The sequence below is a fragment of the Mesoplodon densirostris genome, chromosome 8 (genome assembly GCF_025265405.1).
Source record: "Mesoplodon densirostris isolate mMesDen1 chromosome 8, mMesDen1 primary haplotype, whole genome shotgun sequence".
NCBI classification, from domain to species: Eukaryota; Metazoa; Chordata; class Mammalia; order Artiodactyla; family Ziphiidae; genus Mesoplodon; species Mesoplodon densirostris.
In genome coordinates this window covers 71,959,499-71,981,588 of record NC_082668.1, presented here as the reverse complement: position 1 = coordinate 71,981,588, position 22,090 = coordinate 71,959,499, and the positions used below count along the sequence as shown (strand labels likewise).

General features: G+C 36.7%; 1 protein-coding gene across 7 annotated transcripts in view; it reads right to left on the bottom strand.

Annotated features, from left to right (window-relative positions):
* Window positions 1-21,760, bottom strand: part of RIF1 (replication timing regulatory factor 1) — a 56,205-nt gene extending 34,445 nt beyond the window's left edge. For 3 of the 7 annotated variants that reach the window (XM_060107410.1, XM_060107414.1, XM_060107416.1), the window contains exons 1-16: window positions 21,711-21,760; window positions 21,118-21,232; window positions 20,292-20,370; window positions 17,955-18,051; window positions 16,724-16,851; window positions 16,536-16,630; window positions 15,472-15,661; window positions 13,631-13,723; window positions 11,233-11,371; window positions 8,854-9,005; window positions 5,806-5,923; window positions 4,994-5,158; window positions 4,393-4,503; window positions 3,653-3,715; window positions 3,067-3,167; window positions 1,489-1,575 (exon numbers count right to left, since the gene is read on the bottom strand). In XM_060107410.1, the coding sequence (XP_059963393.1) occupies window positions 1,489-1,575; window positions 3,067-3,167; window positions 3,653-3,715; window positions 4,393-4,503; window positions 4,994-5,158; window positions 5,806-5,923; window positions 8,854-9,005; window positions 11,233-11,371; window positions 13,631-13,723; window positions 15,472-15,661; window positions 16,536-16,630; window positions 16,724-16,851; window positions 17,955-18,051; window positions 20,292-20,370; window positions 21,118-21,221 (1,722 nt within the window). In that variant the 5' untranslated portion in view covers window positions 21,222-21,232; window positions 21,711-21,760. The other 4 variants (XM_060107413.1, XM_060107409.1, XM_060107411.1 and 1 more) reach the window with 4 other exon arrangements.
* Between the last annotated feature and the right edge of the window lie 330 nt (window positions 21,761-22,090).

Sequence of the window (22,090 nt, the reverse complement as noted above, 5' to 3'; positions counted from 1 at the left end):
ATGACAGGCTGCCTTTTATTAGGGGCTAATGCAGCTAGTGATTCTAAGTTGAAGCCAATGCCATTTACCATCCCCAAAATACTAGGGCCCTTCAGAATCATGCTAAATCCACTCTGCCTGTGCTCTATATAAATGGAACAAACCCTGGATGACAGCTCATCTGTTTACAACATGGTTTACTGAGTATTTTAAGCCCACTGTTGAGACCTACTGCTCAGGAAAAAAAAAAAAAAGAGAATCCTTTCAAAACAGTACTGCCCATTGATGATGCACCTGGATACCCAAGCACTCTGACGAAGATGTACAATGAGACTAATGTTGTTTTCATGTCTGCTAACACAAAATCCATTCTGCAGATCAAGGAGCAATGTCGACTTCCAAGCCTTTTTCAGAAATACATTTCATAAGGTTATAGTTGCCATAAAGAGTGATTCCTCTGATAGACCTGGGCAAAGTAAACTGAAAACCTTATGGAAAGGACTCATCATTCTAGATGCCGTGAAGAACATTCATGATTCATGAGAAGAGGTCAAAATATCAACATAAACAGGAGTCTGGAAGAAGTTGATTCCAACCCTCCTGAATGACTTAGAGGGGTTTAAGACTTCAGTGGAGGAAATAACTACAGATGTGGCAGAAACAGCAAAGAACTAGAATTAGGATTGGAGCCTGAAGATGTGAAAGAATTGCTGCAATCTTATGATAAAACTTTAACAGATGAGGAGTTGCTTCTTATGGATAAGCAAAGAAAGTGGTGTCTTAAGATGGAATCTACTCCTGGTGAAGATGTTGAAGCGACAACAGGATTTAGAATATTACATAAACTTAGTTGATAAAGCAGCAGTAGGGTTTGAGAGGACTAATTAATTCTGAAAGAAGTTCTACTGTGGATAAAACGCTATCCAACAGCATTACATGCTACAGAGAAATCATTTGTGAAAGGAAGAATCAATCACAGCAAACATCACTGTTGTCTTATTTTAAGAAATTCCCAGCCACCCCAGCCTTCAGCAACCACCACCCTGATCAGTCAGCAGCCGTCAATATGGAGATAAGACACCCCAGCAGTAAAAAGATGACTCACTGAAGGCTCAGATGATAGGCAGCATCTGTTTAGCAATAAAGTACTTTTAAATTAAGGGTTTTTTTTTTGTTTTTTTTTAATAGTAATAATGCTATTTACTCACACTTAACAGACTACAGTATAGTGTAAACATTAACTTTCACATGCATTGGGAAATGAAAAATTTCATGTGACTTTCTTTACTGTGATATTCACTTTCTTGGCAGCAGTCTGGAACTGAACCTGCAGTATCTCTGAGGTACGCCTGTACTTTGTCTATCATTTTTTCCTTTAACATAATCAGCGTATTCAAATTCAATTCTCTTGGAACTTTGCAATCTAAGTTTCACTACCTTAAGAAAAAAAATACCATGGATCTTTTTGTTTATTAGCTAATTTAGTATCATTACATTTAAGATACTTGCATTAAGAATATCCATATTAGCAACCTGATATGCTGGAGAACCTAGTACTTTCTGAGGAAGTCCTTTAATTGTAATTTCCATGAGAACCTAAGAAAGACAAAAGGTTTTACTGTACATTAGCCATAAAAGTAGTACCTTACTTAGTAAAAATCTTATAGTATTAACTATATTTTTAACAATTTATTACAAGTAATGTTCGTTCATTAATGTAAATACATTCTCATTAGCTTAAAATGTTCAAATACAGAAATATAAATAATAAAATGATGAAGTCCTTTCTTATCTCCAGGAATAATCAATGTTACTGGTTTGGAGTTTATTTTTTAGACCTAAATTTCCATATATGTAAGTACAGAGAAACGTTTAACTTCCTAGGCTGGCTGTCTTGTACCTATTGTTTTATACCATTAATGATATTGTACTGTAAGATACTTTGGAACTAATTTTCTTCACCTGACTGTGTTACAGAGTTTTCACATCAGTCTATGTAGACACATTCTTAACTGATAAACAAATGTGCAGTTTGTTCAAACTTTTTAAAAATTAATGCTCCTTGAGGCTATTTTCATTTTTTATACTACAAAAAGAAATTCTGCAATCAATTATGTACTCACTAGTGCCAGAAGCAAGTATTTCAAAGAACTGCTAACTAGAAGCTGTATCTAAGACACACCTCTCAAATGTGACAGAGATTACCAAACTGCCATCCAAAAATATTATTATACTGGTATTAACCTGAATTATATAACATAAGTGAATAACATGACAAAAATAACTTAGTGAAAATAAGCTTTCACGTATTCTCATTTGAACAGACACTAAAGATAATAATTAGCATTTGTTGACACATTTATTTTGTCCCAGCTCCATAATGCTCTGCATTTCATTATGAACTACTACTACACCTCTTCTTTATAGAGAGACAAGAGTAGACAGAGTGTCTAAGTTCATGCAGTTAATAGCTGGGCTGAGGTTCAACCTAGTCTGTACCAGAGCCCTTGCTACTAACCACTATCCTCTACTGCCACAGTAGATATGGTTGTCATGGCACATAAAGGAATCACTCAGAATCTACCTACGGGTGTGGTTTGTTCCATCTGCGGTTTATTTTGGGAAACTCACTATTACAAAAAATATATCCAATTCACTTTTCCCCTCTCTACTATGCGGGACATATTTAAAATGCAAAAGCTCTCCAAGATTATTACCAGATATTTTTTTAAATGTACATACTAACAATCAGTGGAGCTCAGCAATCTTGTCACAAAATTAGTGTTCATCCGAGTTTCTTCAGTTCAAGTTTCATGCCCCTTATCCCATTTTCTCTGTACGGCCTATTATTTTTCCTATCACACTAGAAGATTTCTGTAGTTGCCACTGTCATCATTTACTTTATTAAGAAGGTTTCAAATGACTCTATTTAGTCAATGGAACAGCATTTATTACAGGGCTAAATTGCTGATAAGTACTTGATATAAAATATCTTCCCAAATCCTGATCTGTGGTAGTAACTTCAATATAAAATTCAATTTCAGAATATGGTTTTAAAATTCCAGCACATATAGGTCTTATACTTACCAGTGTTTTCAATACAGGAAATACTCCTGACTTCACTATGCTTTCCAAAGATTTTAATAGAAGAGTCAAAACTTCAGAACCTGGTCTCTCTTTTTTGTTACCTATCAAAAAGGAAAAGGAGGGGTACAGTTCTAAACATGTACTTTTAGGGGTGAAAATACAGTCTTTTCAGGGGTAAAAATATATACTCAGAGAGCTATTAAAAAGTAATTTTGGGGGGCTTCCCTGGTGGCGCAGTGGTTCAGAGTCTGCCTGCCGATGCAGGGGACACGGGTTCGTGCCCTGGTCTGGGAAGATCCCACATGCCGCGGAGCGGCTAGGCCCGTAAGCCATGGCCGCTGAGCCTGCGCGTCCGGAGCCTGTGCTCCACAACGGGAGGGGCCGCAACGGTGAGAGGCCCGCGTACCGCAAAGAAGAAGAAAAAAAAAAAGTAATTTTTTTGTTTTTTCTTACTAAAGTGCTTTGTTTAAAGGTAAAGTCTGGAAGATAAGATACTTCAAAAAATGATTTTAAAATTAATTTCATATATGAAAGCCAAGCAATTCACTGGGTGCTATAAAAATCTTTTGATCATTATAGTGCTTACCAGATTCAATAACTGACTTCACCAAGCTAACCAGCTCCTTCCAAATAGCACTGACAATTGCATCTGCCAAACAAAATAAAAGGTACTTTAGAATGAAATAGATATGACTACAAAAGCTCTCCCTTTCAAGCTTATACTACAGAAATAAATTGAGCAATACTTAAAAATTTAAAATATAATTCTCCTTCTAATAGTCAACCTTGTAATCAGTTTACAATATACTATTCACCTCATTTTTGTTTAAAGAAAGAAATGTTTTTCAAAAGGACTGTTAACATACTCAGGGTAATTCTTTTTTTCATCGACTGTATTTTCTGTATTGAATACCTTTCACTTTTGAGACAAGGATTAAAGACTGAGAAGGATACCTGAAAGCCACTAGAAAAAAATTCTCCAACCAGTACAATAGCAAACTATTTAATTTTTAAAACCTGTCATCACTACTTAATAGGCTTTAAAACACAGGAGTTTAGGTGTAGATACTAAAATCACAGAGCCTAGGCCTGAATCACAGCTCCATCACTTACTATGTAACCTTGCACAAGTTATTTACTTCTCAGTACAACACAATCCCTTATATGCAAAATAGGCTAACACAGAAGGTTGCTGTGAGGATTCTATGAATTATATGTAAAGCTCCTGCAGCACAATCTGGAAACAGGTGGCACTATATAAATATTTACCATTTTTTCTTTTTAAACACAGGTTTAAATAATAAAAATCTTCTCTTAAATATTTACCAGAAGCATCTTTTCTAACTGCAACAAAGCTATCATGAACAGCAGTGATAAATGTATTTGCATGTTTGGAAAAAAAAGAAGAGCTGCTGATTAACGGATGTTCAAGTCGCTCTAAAAGAGAAAAAAAAGACAATTATGCAAAACCAAAGCTTTATGAAATAAATTTCTCGATGTAAAATGTTAGGTGGTCTGATATGTTTTCTATGAAAAAGATTTAGGGACTTCCCTGGTGGCGCAGTGGTTAAGAATCTGCCTGCCAATGCAGGGGACACAGGTTTTAGACCTGGTCCAGGAAGATCCCACATCCCGCAGAGCAAATAAGCCCGCGCTCAGCCACAACTACTGAAGCCCGCGCGCCTAGAGCCCGTGCTCTGCAACAATGGAAGCCACCGCAATGAGCAGCCCGCGCGCCACAAGGAAGAGTAGCCCCCGCTCGCTGCAACTAGAGAAAACCTGCACACAGCAATGAAGACCCAATGCAGCCAAAAATAAATAAATAAATTTATAAAAAAGAAGATATAGAAAATCTCTTTCCTCACCCCAAAGTACAGTGTTCTGAACTGTGTTAGTAATTGAAATGATTTTTAAAACAATTAAATACCTAAGCTCAGCGTAAGTTTGTTTTGCTTAGCAAAACTCAAGACTTCTGGACCCAACAAAAAATGAAGCAACATTTCAAGCCCCAAAACTTGTATAGAAGGGATTGTGGCCATTCCACCAAAATTTGAACTCAAGTTCATCCGGGGAGCTCCATATGGAGAAGCACCTTTAAACAAACAAACAAAATTGCTAAGTTATGTACAACTAAATTAGTTACCCAAATAAATATAGTTTGTTTACTTCATTTCAATGCAATGTACTTTTAAAAGTAAATAATTTGTTTTTCAATAAAAGTTGAAGAGTTTTTGTTTAAAGCCTACAACAGAGTTCCTAATTAAATACTAATCTTACTAGGTTAAGACTAGTGTCACACACAATTTAAATGAATTCTCAGACATTAATCCATACCTTAACATTAATATGCAGGCATTCCTAAAACTTAAAATATAAAAATTTGACTTAGAATAGTTAACGTAAAATATGAACAGCAAATAATTTTCTTTCACTGATATACATACTAAGCCACATTCCTTACATCTGTTAAGATCTGATATTTTTAATTATAACTCTAATATTCTAATTCTGAAACAAACGTAAGAGTCTGTAACGCAGTTCACATAATGTAGTGGAAAAAAGTTGATCTTATCCAACTACGATAACGCAATGACAGCAGTACACAGTAACACATACAGAAAACAAAACGATTTTGTGATAAGGCAGCCAAAATTATGTGAATTACACGGAGCAAAGACTTGATTCAAAGCCTTTTTGTAAAAATAAAGGAAAAAAACCCCAAGTAGGTCTATCTCTTACCTTTGTGTACAGGGGTCGCAGGATTTAAAGCTGGAGAAGTAGCTACACGAGATGAACTGCCTTGAGGTGAAGCATTAGAATCAATGCTTATTGTGCTTTGAATCAGAGGCACACAGACCTATTGGGGTTTAAAAAGAGAGAGAGATGGAGGGAACTGAATCTGTAAATATGTATAACTGTCATTTTTTAAAAAAGTCTTGTATAATACAGTTAAATATCCTTAAGAAGCAATCTCAATTGTTTTGATATGTTGAAATTTTATTGGCCTTTTTGATGCACAGGGTAAAAACTGAAATTTGGAAAAGTGAAAAATTTTATTACAAATATATTTGCCCTAAATATGTACTATCTATAAATTTCAACTCTACATTCCAGATGGAAAATTATACACATAAATAGCTTTTACAGCTTTTACAAATAACATCTACATGAGTTTTAATGCTATTGGTAGACAGACCATTTTAAACATTTTAAAAAACACCTTAAGAAAATATGAACTAAGACAACTCCAAGCTTATTTCTAAGATCATTCCAATACCTGTCAAATGTAGCCAATGAGTATGCCAAGGAATGAATGGGTGGGACAACTGGGTGAGATCAGCCTACTAGGAACTTAAAATGGTAGAATTTGAAAAAATTATGACCCAAGTTACAATCAATGCCCAATTTTAATCAGTTCATGCTCTATCAAGTTTAAAAACTTTAATGTATTAATCAATTAAAAATTTAAAGAGAACTTGCTAAAAAAAATCCAAGTATACTTGAGGAAGAACTGATAAATTCAGCAAGGTATGAAGGATATAAGACTGACATACAGAAATCTGTTGCATTTCTTTACACTAACACTGAAATATCAGAAAGGGAAAGTAAAAAAAAAAAAAAAACACCTTTTAAAATCACATCAAAAAATGAAGTAAAATACTTGCTGTACACCTGAAACTATCACAACATTGTTAATCAACTATACTCCAATATAAAATAAAAAGTTAAAAAAAACCCCAAAAATTGCTCCCCCTGCCTCTCTCTCTCCTTTTCTCTCTTACTCCTCTTCCTCTTCCTCTGCTATGTGAGGACACAACAAGAAAGCAATCATCTGCAAGCCAAGAAGAGAGCTCTCACCAGAGCCCAACCACACTGGCATCTTGACCCCAGACTTCTAGGCTCTAGAACTTACGCGGGCCTCTCACTGCCGTGGCCTCTCCCGCTGCGGAGCACAGGCTCCAGGCACGCAGGCCCAGCAGCCATGGCTCACGGGCCCAGCCGCTCCGCGGCACGTGGAACCCTCCCGGACCGGGGCACGAACCCGCGTCCCCTGCATCGGCAGGCGGACTCTCAACCACTGCGCCACCAGGGAAGCCCTGAACATGGATCTTGATGTTTGAATATGTTTTAACCTTGCATGATGTCTATACTAACATTGTATGGGTTGTTTGATAAATAAATACTTAAAAATAAAAAATAAATTAATTAATTAAAAAAAAAACCCAAAACTTAGGAATAAACCTGACCAAGGAGGTAAAAGACCTATATGTCAAGAGCTATAAAACATTAATAATGATTTAAAGAGATGGAAAGATATCCCATGCTCTTGGATTGAAAGAACTAATATTGTTAAAGTGGCCATACTACCCAAAGCAATCTACAGATTTAGTGGGATCCCTATTAAATTACCCATGGCATTTTTTACAGAACTAGAATAATCTTAAAATTTATATGGAACCATAAAAGACCTAGAATTGCCAAAGCAATTGTGAGGAAAAAGAACAAAGCAGGAGGCATAACCTTCCCAGACTTCAGACTAATACTACAAAGCTACAAAGTTATCAAAACAGCGTGGTATTGGCACAAAAACAGACATATAGATCAACAGAACAGAATATAGAGTCCAGAAATAAACCCACACTTATGGTCAATTAATCTCTGACAAAAGAGTCAAGAATATACAATGGAGAAAAGATAATCTCTTCAGCAAGTGGTGTTGGAAAAGTTGGAGAGCCACAGGTAAATCAATGAAGTTACAACACTCCCTCACACCATACACAAAAATAAACTCAAAATAATTTAAAGACTTACATACAAGACATGACACCATAAAACTCCTAGAAGAGAACATAGGCAAAACATTCTCTGATGTAAATTGTAGCAATGTTTTCTTAGGTCAGTCTCCCAAGGCAACAGAAATAAAAGCAAAAATAAACGAATAGGAGCTAATCAAACTTACAAGCTTCTGTACCATAAAGGAAACCATAAACAAAATGAAAAGACAACAAAGAATGGGAGTTTGGGATTAGCAGATGCAAACTATTATATATAGAAAGGATAAACAACAAGGTCCTACTGTATAGCACAAGGAACTATATTCAATATCCTGTACTAAACAATAAAAGAAAATATAAAAAAGAATATATATATGTATATAACTGAATTACTTTGCTGTACACCAGAAACTAATACAACATGTAAATCGACTATACTTCAATAAAAAATAAATCAAAAAGATAAAAGTTATCAGGGCTACCCTTTTTTACTTAAAACAAAAATAAGATTAAGCTTTTATGTTTAAATGCAGCAAGGATATCAAAATCTAAAGGAATCTGTAAAACTCACGTGTAACAATAATGAAAAGCTACAATGGGATTAAATGATTGGTTATCACTATGTAGCCTAGAAAAAGGAGATACAAAAAATTAGAATTGATCCAACTCTGTGTAGCACATGATTTCTATTTCAGTAATGCTGACTCTACTCTCAATTATATTCTAAGTCACATGCAATTCCTTTAAAAAAAGTCTTTCTTAATGCCTCTAGAGTAAGAATAGATATTTGAGTGTTACTGATTAAAAAGTTAGATGCTCCATTTCAGACGATTGGAGAATATCCTTTGAGGAAAATGAACTCAAGTTCTGTGTCTGGGTGAAAAAATCTTTTATATAACGTGCTCTGCTAACACAGCAAAAACAGCACTGAAAGATTAGATTGGTAAGAATCTAAGAACACATTAATAAAAAAAACCCACATAAAGTATTGTAGTCAACACTTTAATGTTACCTGTTCAAAATTAGCAGGAAGATGAGGTCCTAGTCTCATCAATAAATACCACCAGACTTCTAGTTTTGTCAGCGCTAGGGTTTCTGTTCTCACATGGATAGAACTCAAAGGCTGCATTAACAACTTCAGTCTTTTTGCACTACATAGTATTTCTTAAAAAAAAAAAAAAAAAAAAATTAGCACCCAGATAAAAACATTAAAGAGGTAAAGATTAAACTTTAAGAATGATAGTATGCAACAGCCTACTATAGCAAGAGAATAGATTTAAAAAAAATTTTTTTTTAATTACCAGCTGTTCCTGTTCTACCCAAAAGTTTCATCTTGACAAACTTTAGTACAATCAGGTCACAATACTTAAGGATTATTTTAAAAAATAACAACTAATATTTATTAGATACTGTGTGCCAGGGGTGATTTTTCCACCAGTCAGCAGTGTCTGCAATATTTTTGGTTACAACTGAGAGGCAGGGATACGGAGACTGCTACTGATATCTAGTGGGCTGCATCCAGGGATGCTGCTAAACTTCCTCTAACACACAGGGCAGTCCTCCACAACAAACTGTCCAGCCTAATATGCTAAAATGTTGAGAAACTCTTTCTAAGCTGCTTTAGTATTCTCATTATCCTCATTTCACAGATTAAAAAATAGAGGTATATTTTTACCTCAAAAAAAGTTGTCATTTAAAAATTTTACTAGTAATTTATTTTATCAAATACTTTAACTGTTGGTGCAATTAATGAGATTTTGGAAATCTAAATATTCATGTAGATTTAGTTCTACTCTACATTAGCGATAAACAGATTGCTTAAATTCCACACAAACACTAAATACACTTCTTTAAACAAAATATTTATACCAGAAGTGTTTACTATATCAGTGACGGGAGGATATATAAAATAATACAGTCTGTGCTCAATCAACTTATCAAAAAGACTTAAAAGGATTGTGAAGCATCTGTCAAGTCATGTATTTGGTGGAATAACATTGATCAATGTTTCTTACAAATATTCTGTCATTCAGCTTTCAATTAACATTTTTATAAGAAGAAAATAAAGTCAGACCACTGTGGAAACAAATCCTAATCCTTTCTGAACTCCTATCTATGAGAGGAGGAGAATACCAACAACTGCTGTGCAATACTCCATTCTCTTTTAGTTACAAGATCTGCTTTCACTCAGAACAGTGATGGGTATCTACTCTTTGACTACTTCATCTAGTTTCCCATTTAGCTATTCTCCCAATGAGATTTTTAAGTGGAACTGTATGTGGCATTTCTGAAATGTTGTTTACAGATGGCTGACTCAGCTGCGAAGCAGCTCATTTTTGCCCCTTTTGCCTTCCCCTCCTTCCTGTAGTCTGCAATTAAGGCATACTGAAGATGACAACAGAAAAAGACAGGCATCTGATTCCTTAATGACTTCCTGGATCCATAATATCAGTCATAGACTCTAGCTCTTGACTTATTTCAAATAAGACAGCATTTTATTTATCTTCTTTAAGTCACTCCTATTTGACGCTTTAACACAACTATACATAATTCCACCAGATTTAATCCTGGATACTTCACGCTGAGGTTCATAAACAATAACCAAAAAAAGGTGACATTTCCCATTAAAATCTGTGTCTGGCAATATTTTCAATAAAAGTAGTTGTAGTTAATGCAAATAGTTATTTACAAAACACATTTTAAAAGGGATTAATGGTCTTTGGCAAGGGAAAACATAGGATGAAATCAACATTATTTAGCAGATCTTGTAAACTATCAATTATACCTAAGATTAACTACCCAGTTAAGTAGGTACTCATACTGACCCACTTTTGGGCGAAACACTTTCTCACATATATATATTAAGCACCTCCAGTGGACAATAAAAAGGGTAAGGTACATCAAAAGGAATCACTACTACATATTAATGTTAGCCCACTATCAGGCACTGTTCTAAAGATCCTGAAAAAAAGTTCCTCAGTCGCTGATACTTTGATTCCATAGCAACCAAAATTGTTTGCTATCATCTATTGGCTATGTGACCTTTGATGAACTACTTAATCTTCCGAAAATAGTGATAATGCTTACCATCTAAGGTCTACTGTGATGATTAAATGAGAAGTATGTAAAATGCTCAACTAAGTGCTGGAATTCACTAAGAAAGCCACAAACAGCATCTGTCACTTTGTTCAGTTTTTGAAATAGTGTAAAATAGACTTTATATCTGTGATTTTCAATAATGCCTGGCCTTTGAATTCTACTTTTAGCTACAAATTTATTCCCCTAAAATAATATTCAATGATAGGTAAATATTCGATATAAAGCCCCCCCCAAATCAGAAAAGCTTTTTCATCTTAAGTCATAAAAAATCGAATTTTTAAATATTACTTACCTGGATTTAAAGCAAAATTATCTATTAAACTCTTCCAAGCAATAAAAGCTATTTTTTTAATCATGGGTGCTCCACTACGAAATCCCAGTTCTTCTAGCTGTAATAGAGAATTGATGAAACTCCCACTTCGATGCAAGGTCTAAAAAGGAAGAATCATTAAGAAGTTACTTACCTGCCTGAAACAATATATAGGCACTATCATCATTCATTTATCTAACTTACCCAGTGTTAATTATGTAAAATCTAAGGAATTTAAACTTTTTAAAGTACTGAATTTTGTATGCATATTCAAAATTCTACATCACAAAATATAAAGCTCCATGAAATAGGTAATGCATAATACACAACATTTCTAAAACAGAGAATATCAGAAATGTGATAAATCCCAAATTTTACTAACATAGTAAAAAAAGTATTCATATGAAAAAATCTGAATATTAAAGAAAAATAAGAAACTCAAACTAATAATCTTTTCAAATACACTGAAACAGGCAGGAAAAACAGTTAAGTAAAAGATGGATAAATGACAAGTAAACAATGCATCCCAAGAAAAAAAAACACAAAAAGAATGTTAATAGTCATTAAGTGACTATAGTCCACACATAATCTGAACAGAAATGTAACAAAAACAACTTGCTTAGAAATTCACAAAAATCCACAAGAAAGCTACTAGAGCCAATAAAATCATTTCAGCAATGTTGCAGAGTACAAGACCAACACAGAAAAATCAGTTGTGGTTCTATACAACAGCAATGAATGATCTAAAAAGGAAATCAGGAAAGCAATTCCATTTACAATAGCACCTAAAAGAATTAAACACTTAGAAATAAATCTAATCAGAGGTGAAAGACTTTTAAACTAAAACCTACAAAGTATTGTTGAAAGAAATTTGAAAAGGCCTAAATAAATGGAAAACCATCCGGTGTTCATGAATAGGAAGATTTAATACCATTAAAATGTCAATACTACCCAAAGCAATCTACAAATTCCACACAATCTCTATCAAAATTCCAAAAGCCTTTTTCACTGAAAAATAAAAGCTGATCCTCAAAAATTCATTATGGAATTGCAAAGAGCCCCAAATAGCCAAAACAACTGTGAAAAAAAAATTATAAAGTTGGAAGACTCACTTCCTTGACTTCCAAACCTACTGCAACAGTACAGTAATTAAAGCATATGGTAATGACATAAGGAGAAACATAATAGACCAATGGAATAGAGATCCCAAAAATACTCTCACATACACTGTCAACTGATTTTCAACAAGAGTGCAAAGACCATTCAACAAAATAGTCTTTTTAACAAATGGTGTTTGGAAAATTGAGTATCCACGTGCAAAAAAATGAAGCTGGACCCTTGCCTTACACTGTATACTAAAATAAACTCGAAATGGATCAAAGATCAAAATTTATGAATTAGCAAATCCAGAGAAAAAGCAGAATGGAGGTGACATGGGGCTGCAGAAGGAGGGGCAGAGGGAGTCACTGTTTATGTAACATGTATAGTTTTTGTTGGGGATGATGAAAAAGTTCTGGGTGTAGACATTGGTGATGTTTACACAACTGTAAATGCTTTTAATGCCACTGAACTGTATACTTAGGATGGTTATGATAAATACTATGTTATGTTTATTTACCACAATAAAGAAAATCACAACTCCACCCCCTCAAAAAAACCTGGCTTAAAGACAGAACATACAGTTGATTCTCATTATTCACCATAGTTACGTTCTATAAAGTTGCCTTGACACTGTATTAGCAAATACTGAGCCATGGCTTGTAGGGAAAATGCAGGGTTAGGTTCCTGCCAGCCTCTGATCACATTTTCATCAACCATTTGACACACAACCTTGTTTTGTTTGTTTTGGTTTAAAGACATCTTATTTAATATATATTGTTGATTCACTAACATTGAACTCACAGCAGACAGCACTGTAACTCATGCCTGAACAGTCTATCTAGCACATGTATTTCCCCCCTAAGGCACATCACAGCCTTCCACTGCTTAGCAACCACAGACAGCACTTCAGCACTACATTTTGGGGCCATTTAAAACTGAAATCACCAAGAAAAAGCATGAAACGTGAAAAATGTAGCATTAAATGGATCATGAAATTGACATTTGTTTAAAGGACATTAAGAATTGAAGCAAAAAGGCAGAACGTAACCTTGCTCAACCTCAGGTGGGAACATGCATGCTGCAGGACTCAAATTTTTTGCCACTACACATGCCTACAACTGACTGCAAAAGCAGCACAAATACTGATGTTGGGTTAATAAATAAATTTTAGTAATTTTCATATACGGCATGCATAAATAATGAGGATCAACTGTACTATGGAAAGTTAAGAAATTAAAGGGTCTGGCATGTAAAAACTGTTCATTAACTGTGTACTTACCTTCCCAAGAAGTTTGACAAACAAAGGCCATAATTTTAACACATAAGTCTCATTTTTACTCATAAATAGCTTCTGGAGTTCCGAAAGTAATTTCTAAAAACCAAAGCAAAAATATTTACCAAAAAGACTCGTGGAAAGAAAAAGAATACACTATTAAATTGATCTTCTCAGCCAAGTAACTTTTCCCAGTATTTTATCAGGAAAACTTCACATATATAGCAAAGCTGTTAAGAGTTTTACAGTAAATATCCAAGTATAAATACCACTAACATTTTACTATGCTTGTCTTATCACATATCTGGCCATTCTTCCATCCATCAACAGTTTTTTTCCCTACCAATATACTTTACCCTAAAAACTTCAGCTTGCTTATCATTAGAGTTCAAATGATAATGCTTTAACCACTCACTCTAACTTTAAAAATTAATAGCTTCATGGGTAACACATCTGAGAAAATTTAAGTTCAAATTTATTAAGAATTTTATACAGTGGACCCTTGGACAATGTGAATTTTAACTGTGCGTTCTACTTATACTCAGATATTTTTCAGTAGTAAATACTACAGCACTGCACAGTCCGTGGTTGGTCAATCCAAGGATGCAGAGGAACCACGATTACAGAGGGCCGACTATGAATTATACAAGGATTAAACTCAAGTTGTTCAAGGGCTGACTGTATACACACTGAAGAAATTAATAAATTTATCAATACAAAAACTTACAAAGACACTGGCGTCACTTTTAGACTCCAAACCTTACCATGAGGCATCCTGAATTTTTAAAAATAAAACCACAGGTTTTAGAATCTGGATGTCTCCACCACCTCCTGGATTACTGTAATGTCTCCCAACTAGTCTCCCTGTTCCTACGTAGAGCTTTTTCTCAACGCAAAGTGATCCCTTTAAAACCAAAGTGAGTATGCATATCACTCGTAGACTCAAAAGCTTCAAATATGGTTTTCAATATAACCCAGAGGAAAAACCAAATGCCTTACAATGGCCCCCGAGGTCCTATGTGATTTGGCCCTGTTTCTGCTATCTTCTCCTCCTCCTCTCATCCTCATTGCTCTAACCTACTGCCCAGTGTTTGCTGAACACAACCAAGTACTCATATCAGAGCAAGGCCTTTTGCGCTCATGGTTCCTCCTGCCTCAAATGAGCTTACTGCATATTATTCAGGTAGCTAACTCCTATATCGCCTTCAAATCACCTTTCAAATAACCTATTCTTTTTCCTTCCCTGACCACCTCACCCTTCCTCTCCGATGGCACTTTGCATCCAGTCCTTGCTGTTTTCCATTAATGCTCTTTACCAGATATACTATATACTTTATTATCTCTCCCACTAGAAAATAAGCTCCACAGGTTGCTTTTGTTCACTGCTATATACACAGTACCTAAAACAATGTCCAGTATATAACAGGTGCTCAATAAATGTTAGGAGAAAGGTTGAAAAACCTAAAACCTGAGGCAAGTAATAACTTTAGGAAACTGTACACACTAGATGCACTTGTGTGCATTAAATTTGTATCTACTGGGATTATGCTATAACAATCCAGATAGCGATGAATCAGTTAATGTTCTCGCTCTTCCAAAAATGCAATTTCTTGCAATCACCCTTCTTTGGGGATGGGGTAAAATGCCTGGATTGTAATAACACTGAATAGACAGCTCCCTTCCTTACTATAATATAGGATCAGTGTGACTACATTAACTTAAACAATTCTTTGTTTTAATTCAAAGAGGAACTTCCAGATCATAGAGCTATTACATCAATATGAGCCCTCAGCTTGGTGCAAAACCTTACAATGCAGTATCCAAAAAATCCTTAAAGTATTACTTACGGTAGTCATAAGCTGCTCTGTGATAGATGCTATTTCTTGTTGTTTCTGAAGTAACAACGGCATTCCCATCTCTAGAGCAGTAGCTCCCCGCAAATGTACCTTTTGGGCTGAATGAACCACTAAAGGTATGACCAATTTTGCCCATCTAATGGACTCTTCTCCCATTTGAACTGGGGCTTGTTCAATTAGCCTGTGTAGAGAAATCAATGACTAAATTAGTTTGACCTCACCTTTCACATCTAAAGTACCAGGAAAATATACAGTACACAAGTACACAGAAATATGCATAGTATGGTCCAACTGTTTTACAATACTATATACACATATATACACACACAAAAATAGATCTAATTTTTAATTGCTAATTTGTAGACTTCCCTATTATTTTTATAAACTTTTCAAATAAGGAGAACGTATCATCTTTCCTTCAGATTAAAAAACTTTAAATACTAATTATTTTTACAGAATTAAATTCAATATTCTTATAGGACAGGACAGCTAGAGAACCATGATACACTGTGAACATCAATCAGGGCATCAGAACACTAAGTAGTTAAAACATATAGCTCAACAACTAAAGAAAACTTTCAAAGAATGAAAAACAAGTTAAGACAAAGCACATCAACAGTTTATGCTGTCAGCACGTCCATTATGAAAAGCAAGGATGTGTAGGAAGAAGATAGGGGATTTTCCTGTTCCCCTCATCTGCTGCTAGGAATTACTTAATGCTTTCCTAAATGCCTGTTTCAGCTCACGTAAAAGTCTGTATTATTTTTTAAACTCTTGCAAAAGCTTTAACAGAGATAATTTTTAAAACCAGAACTGTGTTAGCAGCAGCAGCAGCAGAACCAAGGCTGTATTTTAAAGACTGTCTCAGTAAAAATAAAGAAACCTAGTAATTTATGCACATCTACTTCCTTCTTCCTGCTACTCTTTGACTTTTAGTCTAGAAGACATTTCCTTCTTTTAATGTTTGACTCAAATTCAAGTCCCAAAAGACTACTCCTTAAATTCTAAATTTACTGAAACTGCTCTTCTAAATTCCATAGCATACAAACTCATACCTTATGATGACATTTAATGCTTCATAATCCACAACAGCAGAATGCGTCTCTCCTCTATTAAAGACTATTTCTAATGAATCAATTATACTAGATACCTGAAAGACAGAACCAAATAAATACAAATCGAATAAGTCTGATTTTTTTAACTGGCATGTGGTTAAGAAGACATATACAAAAACTATACTCACTACTTTGCCAACAACTTCAGTGGGAAACGTCTGTTTGGATATCACCCAAAGTGCCCTAGTACGTACATTTTTATCTGAATTCTTAACAATATCATTCAGTTTTGAAAGCAGTTCTTGAATATCTGTCTCTGAAAAATAAGTAGTTTTAATTATGTGGAATCATTTACATCCTTTAAAATCTCTAACAGAAAAATAGAGAAAAATCCTGTTCCCTTCAGTGTCAAAAAGTTAAATGCATATCCAGAGAAGAGGACCAGAGAACCAATGTTGATATCAAACTTCTTCCCAAAACACAAAACTCGGGCCAGAGGGAAGGTATTCTCAGAGAAAACAGATAGTAGCCTCCAAATCAGATATTTTTCAATTAAAATATTTCTATAAGGTCTTATTATTAGGTATGAACATACAAGCCAATTTTTGGCAAGACATTATGAATCCTATATCTCTGCTCCAAAATGAACAACTCCTACTTTAGATTGCTAACATCTCTATATATAAAAAAAAGTGTTAACTTTTTCCTCAGAAAAAAAGATGGTAACAACTTTCTGATATCCTTAATCCCTATTCCTAATTTCCTCTCTCTAAAGATCACCTCCCAGTTTTCCTTTACCATGACAAGCTACTTACAGAACAATAATTAAGATCACAACCCTCCCCTGATATCCATGGGAAACTGGTTCCAGGACCCCCTCTCAGGAATATCAAAATCCAAGAGATGCTCAAGTCCCTTATGCCTTGCACATCCGTGGGTTCTGCATCCAAGGATATAGAGGGCCAAGGATGCTTGAAAACTCAGAAAAGCATCAGATCCTGTGCTTTCATTACCACTTTTAGCTCCAAATTATCTCATTTACCACTAGGTGAAAGAACTTTTCAATTTACAGCATGTTCCTTAACACATGCTTGTGTAAAATAAATGACCATCTAACTTCCAAAATTAATTCCATCTAATTATAAACTTCCAAAGCAGGTGTGTTTTTATAAAGGACAAGGTTCAGTTTTCTCAACAATTATTTTTAAATAGGCTTATTTTATTTTCTTTTACAGCAAACTTTATGGTAACAAAGTCAGAACTACATCTAAGGAAAAGAAACCTTCCAACAATGATATAACCTAAACACTCTCAAAAGCAAATCCTAAACTACAGGTTATGAAACTAATAGAGAGGTAACAGTACTTTTAACAGTATCAAACTATAAACTGTAAAAATACTATATCACAATAAATTTACCTGATAATCCAGAGGTAATTTTCGGATTATATAAGCAAAACCCCAAGGCCTGCAGAGCAGCACTACTGAGCTCTGAGTTTTGACTGGCAATGTGAGTCTTCGAAAACAAAATAACATTTGTTACAAACAAGTACAACTGTAAATTAATTTTTAGATAGCAAAAGTTGATTAAAAACAAAATTACATTTTAATCCCAACAATCAACAAATCTTTGAGAGCAGATTAAAAAGGAGTAAGATCGGGCTTCCCTGGTGGCTCAGTGGTTGAGAGTCCTCCTGACGATGCAGGGGACACGGGTTCGTGCCCCGATCCGGGAAGATCCCACATGCCGCGGAGCAGCTGGGCCCGTGAGCCATGGCCGCTGAGCCTGTGCGTCCGGAGCCTGTGCTCCGCAGCGGGAGAGGCCACAGCAGTGAGAGGTCCGCGTACCGCCAAAAAAATAAAAAATAAAAAGGAGTAAGATCAAGAGGCCATGGATACACCTTGGCAAAGAAAGAGGGAAACTAGGTAGAGATCAGCTAAACAAAGAATATTTTTCTTAAAAGGAAAAGAACATCTCCACACATCTGAAAGCCAAAAAAAAAAAAAAGCCAACAAATGGAAGATGCTGAAGACACTAGACAGGAAACAAAGAGTAGGAGCAAAACCCTTCCACAAAAAGGAAGCAAGGCTCAAAGGCAAAAGCTGACGTATTAGCTATGGAGTGGAGCAACACGTCTAACACAGAGAGGGAAGGAGATGGAATGTAACATTTACTAAGTAGCTAAAGTGCTAGGACCTTTAAACATTATCTCAATACTTCACAGACAGGAGAATTTGAGTCCATGACCATCTGGAATTCAAAGCCCAATGCATATTCTATATGTAAAAGTTATAAAATCCCAAACCTGTCAAAGGGAGTCTTGCCGTATGCCCCAACCCTACATTTACTTGTAACCCTGCATTTTTGGTACCATTTCCCATTCCAAAGTGATTTATCTTCAAATCCCCCCATTTCTCTGAATCCAATATCCAAGGAATCCTCGACTATCTGCTACTCTTGACAGAGAAGAATGGTAAATGTTAGTAGTCAAATATAAGAACAGACACTTCCTTGGAGCACCCCTTTCATAATTAATCAAACCAAACATACAAAATACTACACCCTGAGATACAGTCTTAAACACTTAAGACGATGAGAGCTACTACTATATCTCCTAGATAGTAGCTAATATGTGTGTGATCAACTTTTGATTTTCCTATCATTAACCACCCACATGCTTCTAAATAATTATTAGGCATTTTAGTTACAAACCCTATTTACAAACAATGCAACTTGACTCAAAACGCATGCAAATTGAGTTTCTGATCCTCCATGCTCTCAAATACCAAATACATTATGCATGTCTTCATCACAACAAATACACTACAAGAATGTGGAAAATGACAATGAAGAAAAATGGGACAATAAATAATACCATTAATATTGTTTATACTATTAACAAGTCCTGACCTACTACACAATAAAGTTCTTGCTTACGTGAACAAAAACCACTGATAACTATAACAGGAATATTTAAGGGTAGGCAAGGTAGTACCCCCAATGCCTCAACATTCGGCCCGAAATCATGGTAAAATGTATAATGAACATCTTGACAGAATAATTCCATTTAAAAGCACAAAAACAGGGTCACAAAAATAAGAACTAAAAGGGACTTCAGAGATTTAGTTCAACCTGTTCATTCTTAAAACAAGGAAATTAAGTTACGTGTTAAGGAAAGTCAAGTCACAAAGGCACAGTGTACTCAAGTGACGACAAGACCATAGGTCCTCAGTTTGATGTTAAACTACACAACCTCCCTATAAACAAGCAAAGATAAACAAGATAACCATAAGCAGTTTTTTAACTAAGCAAGAGTGGCAAAAACTAAGGGTGAGTGAAGATAAAAAAAATGAATGTTACCCATACAGTAGACCAATGACAAAACTACAGATTCATTTTATTTAAAAGTACATTGCTACAAAAGGAGAAAAAAAACAGATTAAATAATCTCTGATCACTGCTTTCCTATTAAGAGTGCAAATTTTGGATTCAAGTGGCCACGGCCGACTTTAGGCACATTAAACTAATTTCTTCTGCAAAGTGGGGATTAAAGACTAGCCTCACTGGGACAGGGAGGATTAAGTGAGAGAAAACAAGATAATTAAGATAGCACCTGATACATTGTAAGTCCTCAAATAGTACTATAATAACCCTGCTGTTATTTTATTTTAGACTCAAAGTTTTTGAGTTAATTGGCAAAACCTGTTTTCCTCACAAAGTAAAAACTATTTACTATTTACAACAAAGATACATACCTTTAAAACTCTGAATAGCTGAGGAAGTTTCTTCTCAATTTCTATAATGATTTCTTTTCCATCTTCTCCAGTCATACGACTTTAGAAAAGCAGAAAGAACACAAATTTATGCACATAGCAGACACAAAAATGAACTATGAAATACCTGCATAATCTTTTTAAACATTATGTTAGAACACGGGCAAACTAATTGACCCAGTGCTTAAGATGCTTAAGAACATATAAGAATATAAATGCGAAGAAACCCTCAGAATAACTTGTGCATCCACACTGTACACAGGTTTTGACAGCTTCCCTATGTGAAGAGAGAACAGGGAAATCTATCCCTAGTTACAAACTTAGAAACTTACTAAATCTTTATCGTTTTGTACCAGTTGTTACCCTTTCCTTGCAATTTCCAAACTACGTTTAACTAGAAAAACATGGTCTGTAGGGAGGAAAACAAAAAAACGTGGTAAGTATTTGCACTTAAAAGAGAACTCGGTTTATTGCTCTCTATTAAAAAACCAATTGTGGGTTCCCCCCCACTGTCCCGAAACACAGGTGGCTCACGATGAAAAACCACTACTCCAGCACGCTCCCTTCCAACCAAACTTTTCTTAACCCTTCGCTTGCAAGACACACGTGCAGGCTTCCTCATTCCAAACTTGCACCTTAAGAGCAGCAGCACCCGCAGCCGGGAACGTCACCTAGCACGCCGCACCCCGGCGTCCCCGCAGCTGCCAAACTTCCAGAATACACAAACTCGCTTCGCATGCCCCACCCGGACTATCTCCTCCCCAAGACCCGCCAGGGCGCCCCACCCCATACCCCCAGCAGGCCTCACCTGGTCAGAGTCAGGTAAGCGTCGGTCTGCTCTCCATGGGAGGCGGAAGGGTCTTCCAAAGTCTCCAACAGCGGCACGAGGGGGCTGTGGCCCAGGGCCGTCATGTCGGCCCCCCCTTGAGGCCCGGACCGGAAGAGGAGACAATCCAGTGACCGATGGAAACAGCTCCGCGGCGGCCCCGCGTGAGTCCGGGCCCCAGCCCCGCGCGCCCGCCCCCCCCTCCCAGAGCCACCGCGTCCACGCCCCGGGCCCCTGGCGCACAAACCCAAGGTCCTAACCTCCGCCTGCGCGCCGCAACACGCACCCAGGCCCACGCCGCGCTCTGCCCAGGGCCCGCTCCCGCCACCAGTTTCCCGGGCAGCTTTCAACAGCGGGAGGAGACCAGCGCGGCGGCGGGAGAAGCACGGGGAGAGAGGCGTCTCACCGCGAGGGGGCGGAGGTTGCGCCAGGCTGACGGTTCCCCGCCGCCTAGCACTGTGACCCCGATATTCACCCCCCACGTACGAAGATAGGCCTGCGTCCTCTCCGCTGCTGCCCTGCAGCACCCGGACGCTGCCCGACCTCGACTTTCCCGGCTCCCGCTGTTTACTCACGCGTGTGGCCCGCTCCCTCCTAGACCAAGATGGCGGCGGGGGCGGGCCCCGGAGCGCGCGGGAGTAGGACAGGCCTGGTGGGAGAGGCTCGAGCCAATCCAACAGGCAGCGGCGCGCCGAGGTCATCGATCGCCTCCCTTCCCCGCCTGCTGCCCCGCCCTACCCCTCAGGTCACCTTGCAGGTGGGGGTGTTTTGGCCCGTATTTAACCCGCGAGGGACTTGAAATTCAAAATGTAAGTGAATCGCCCAAGTTTACCAGACTAAATTTAGTGGGTCTTCAAACTGCAAGTCCAGTACTTCTTGAAGTATTAGCAATAAATCATTTAGCAACAGGAGATAACTGTACTGTGATGTTTAAGAGCTGCGTTTAGATTGGTCT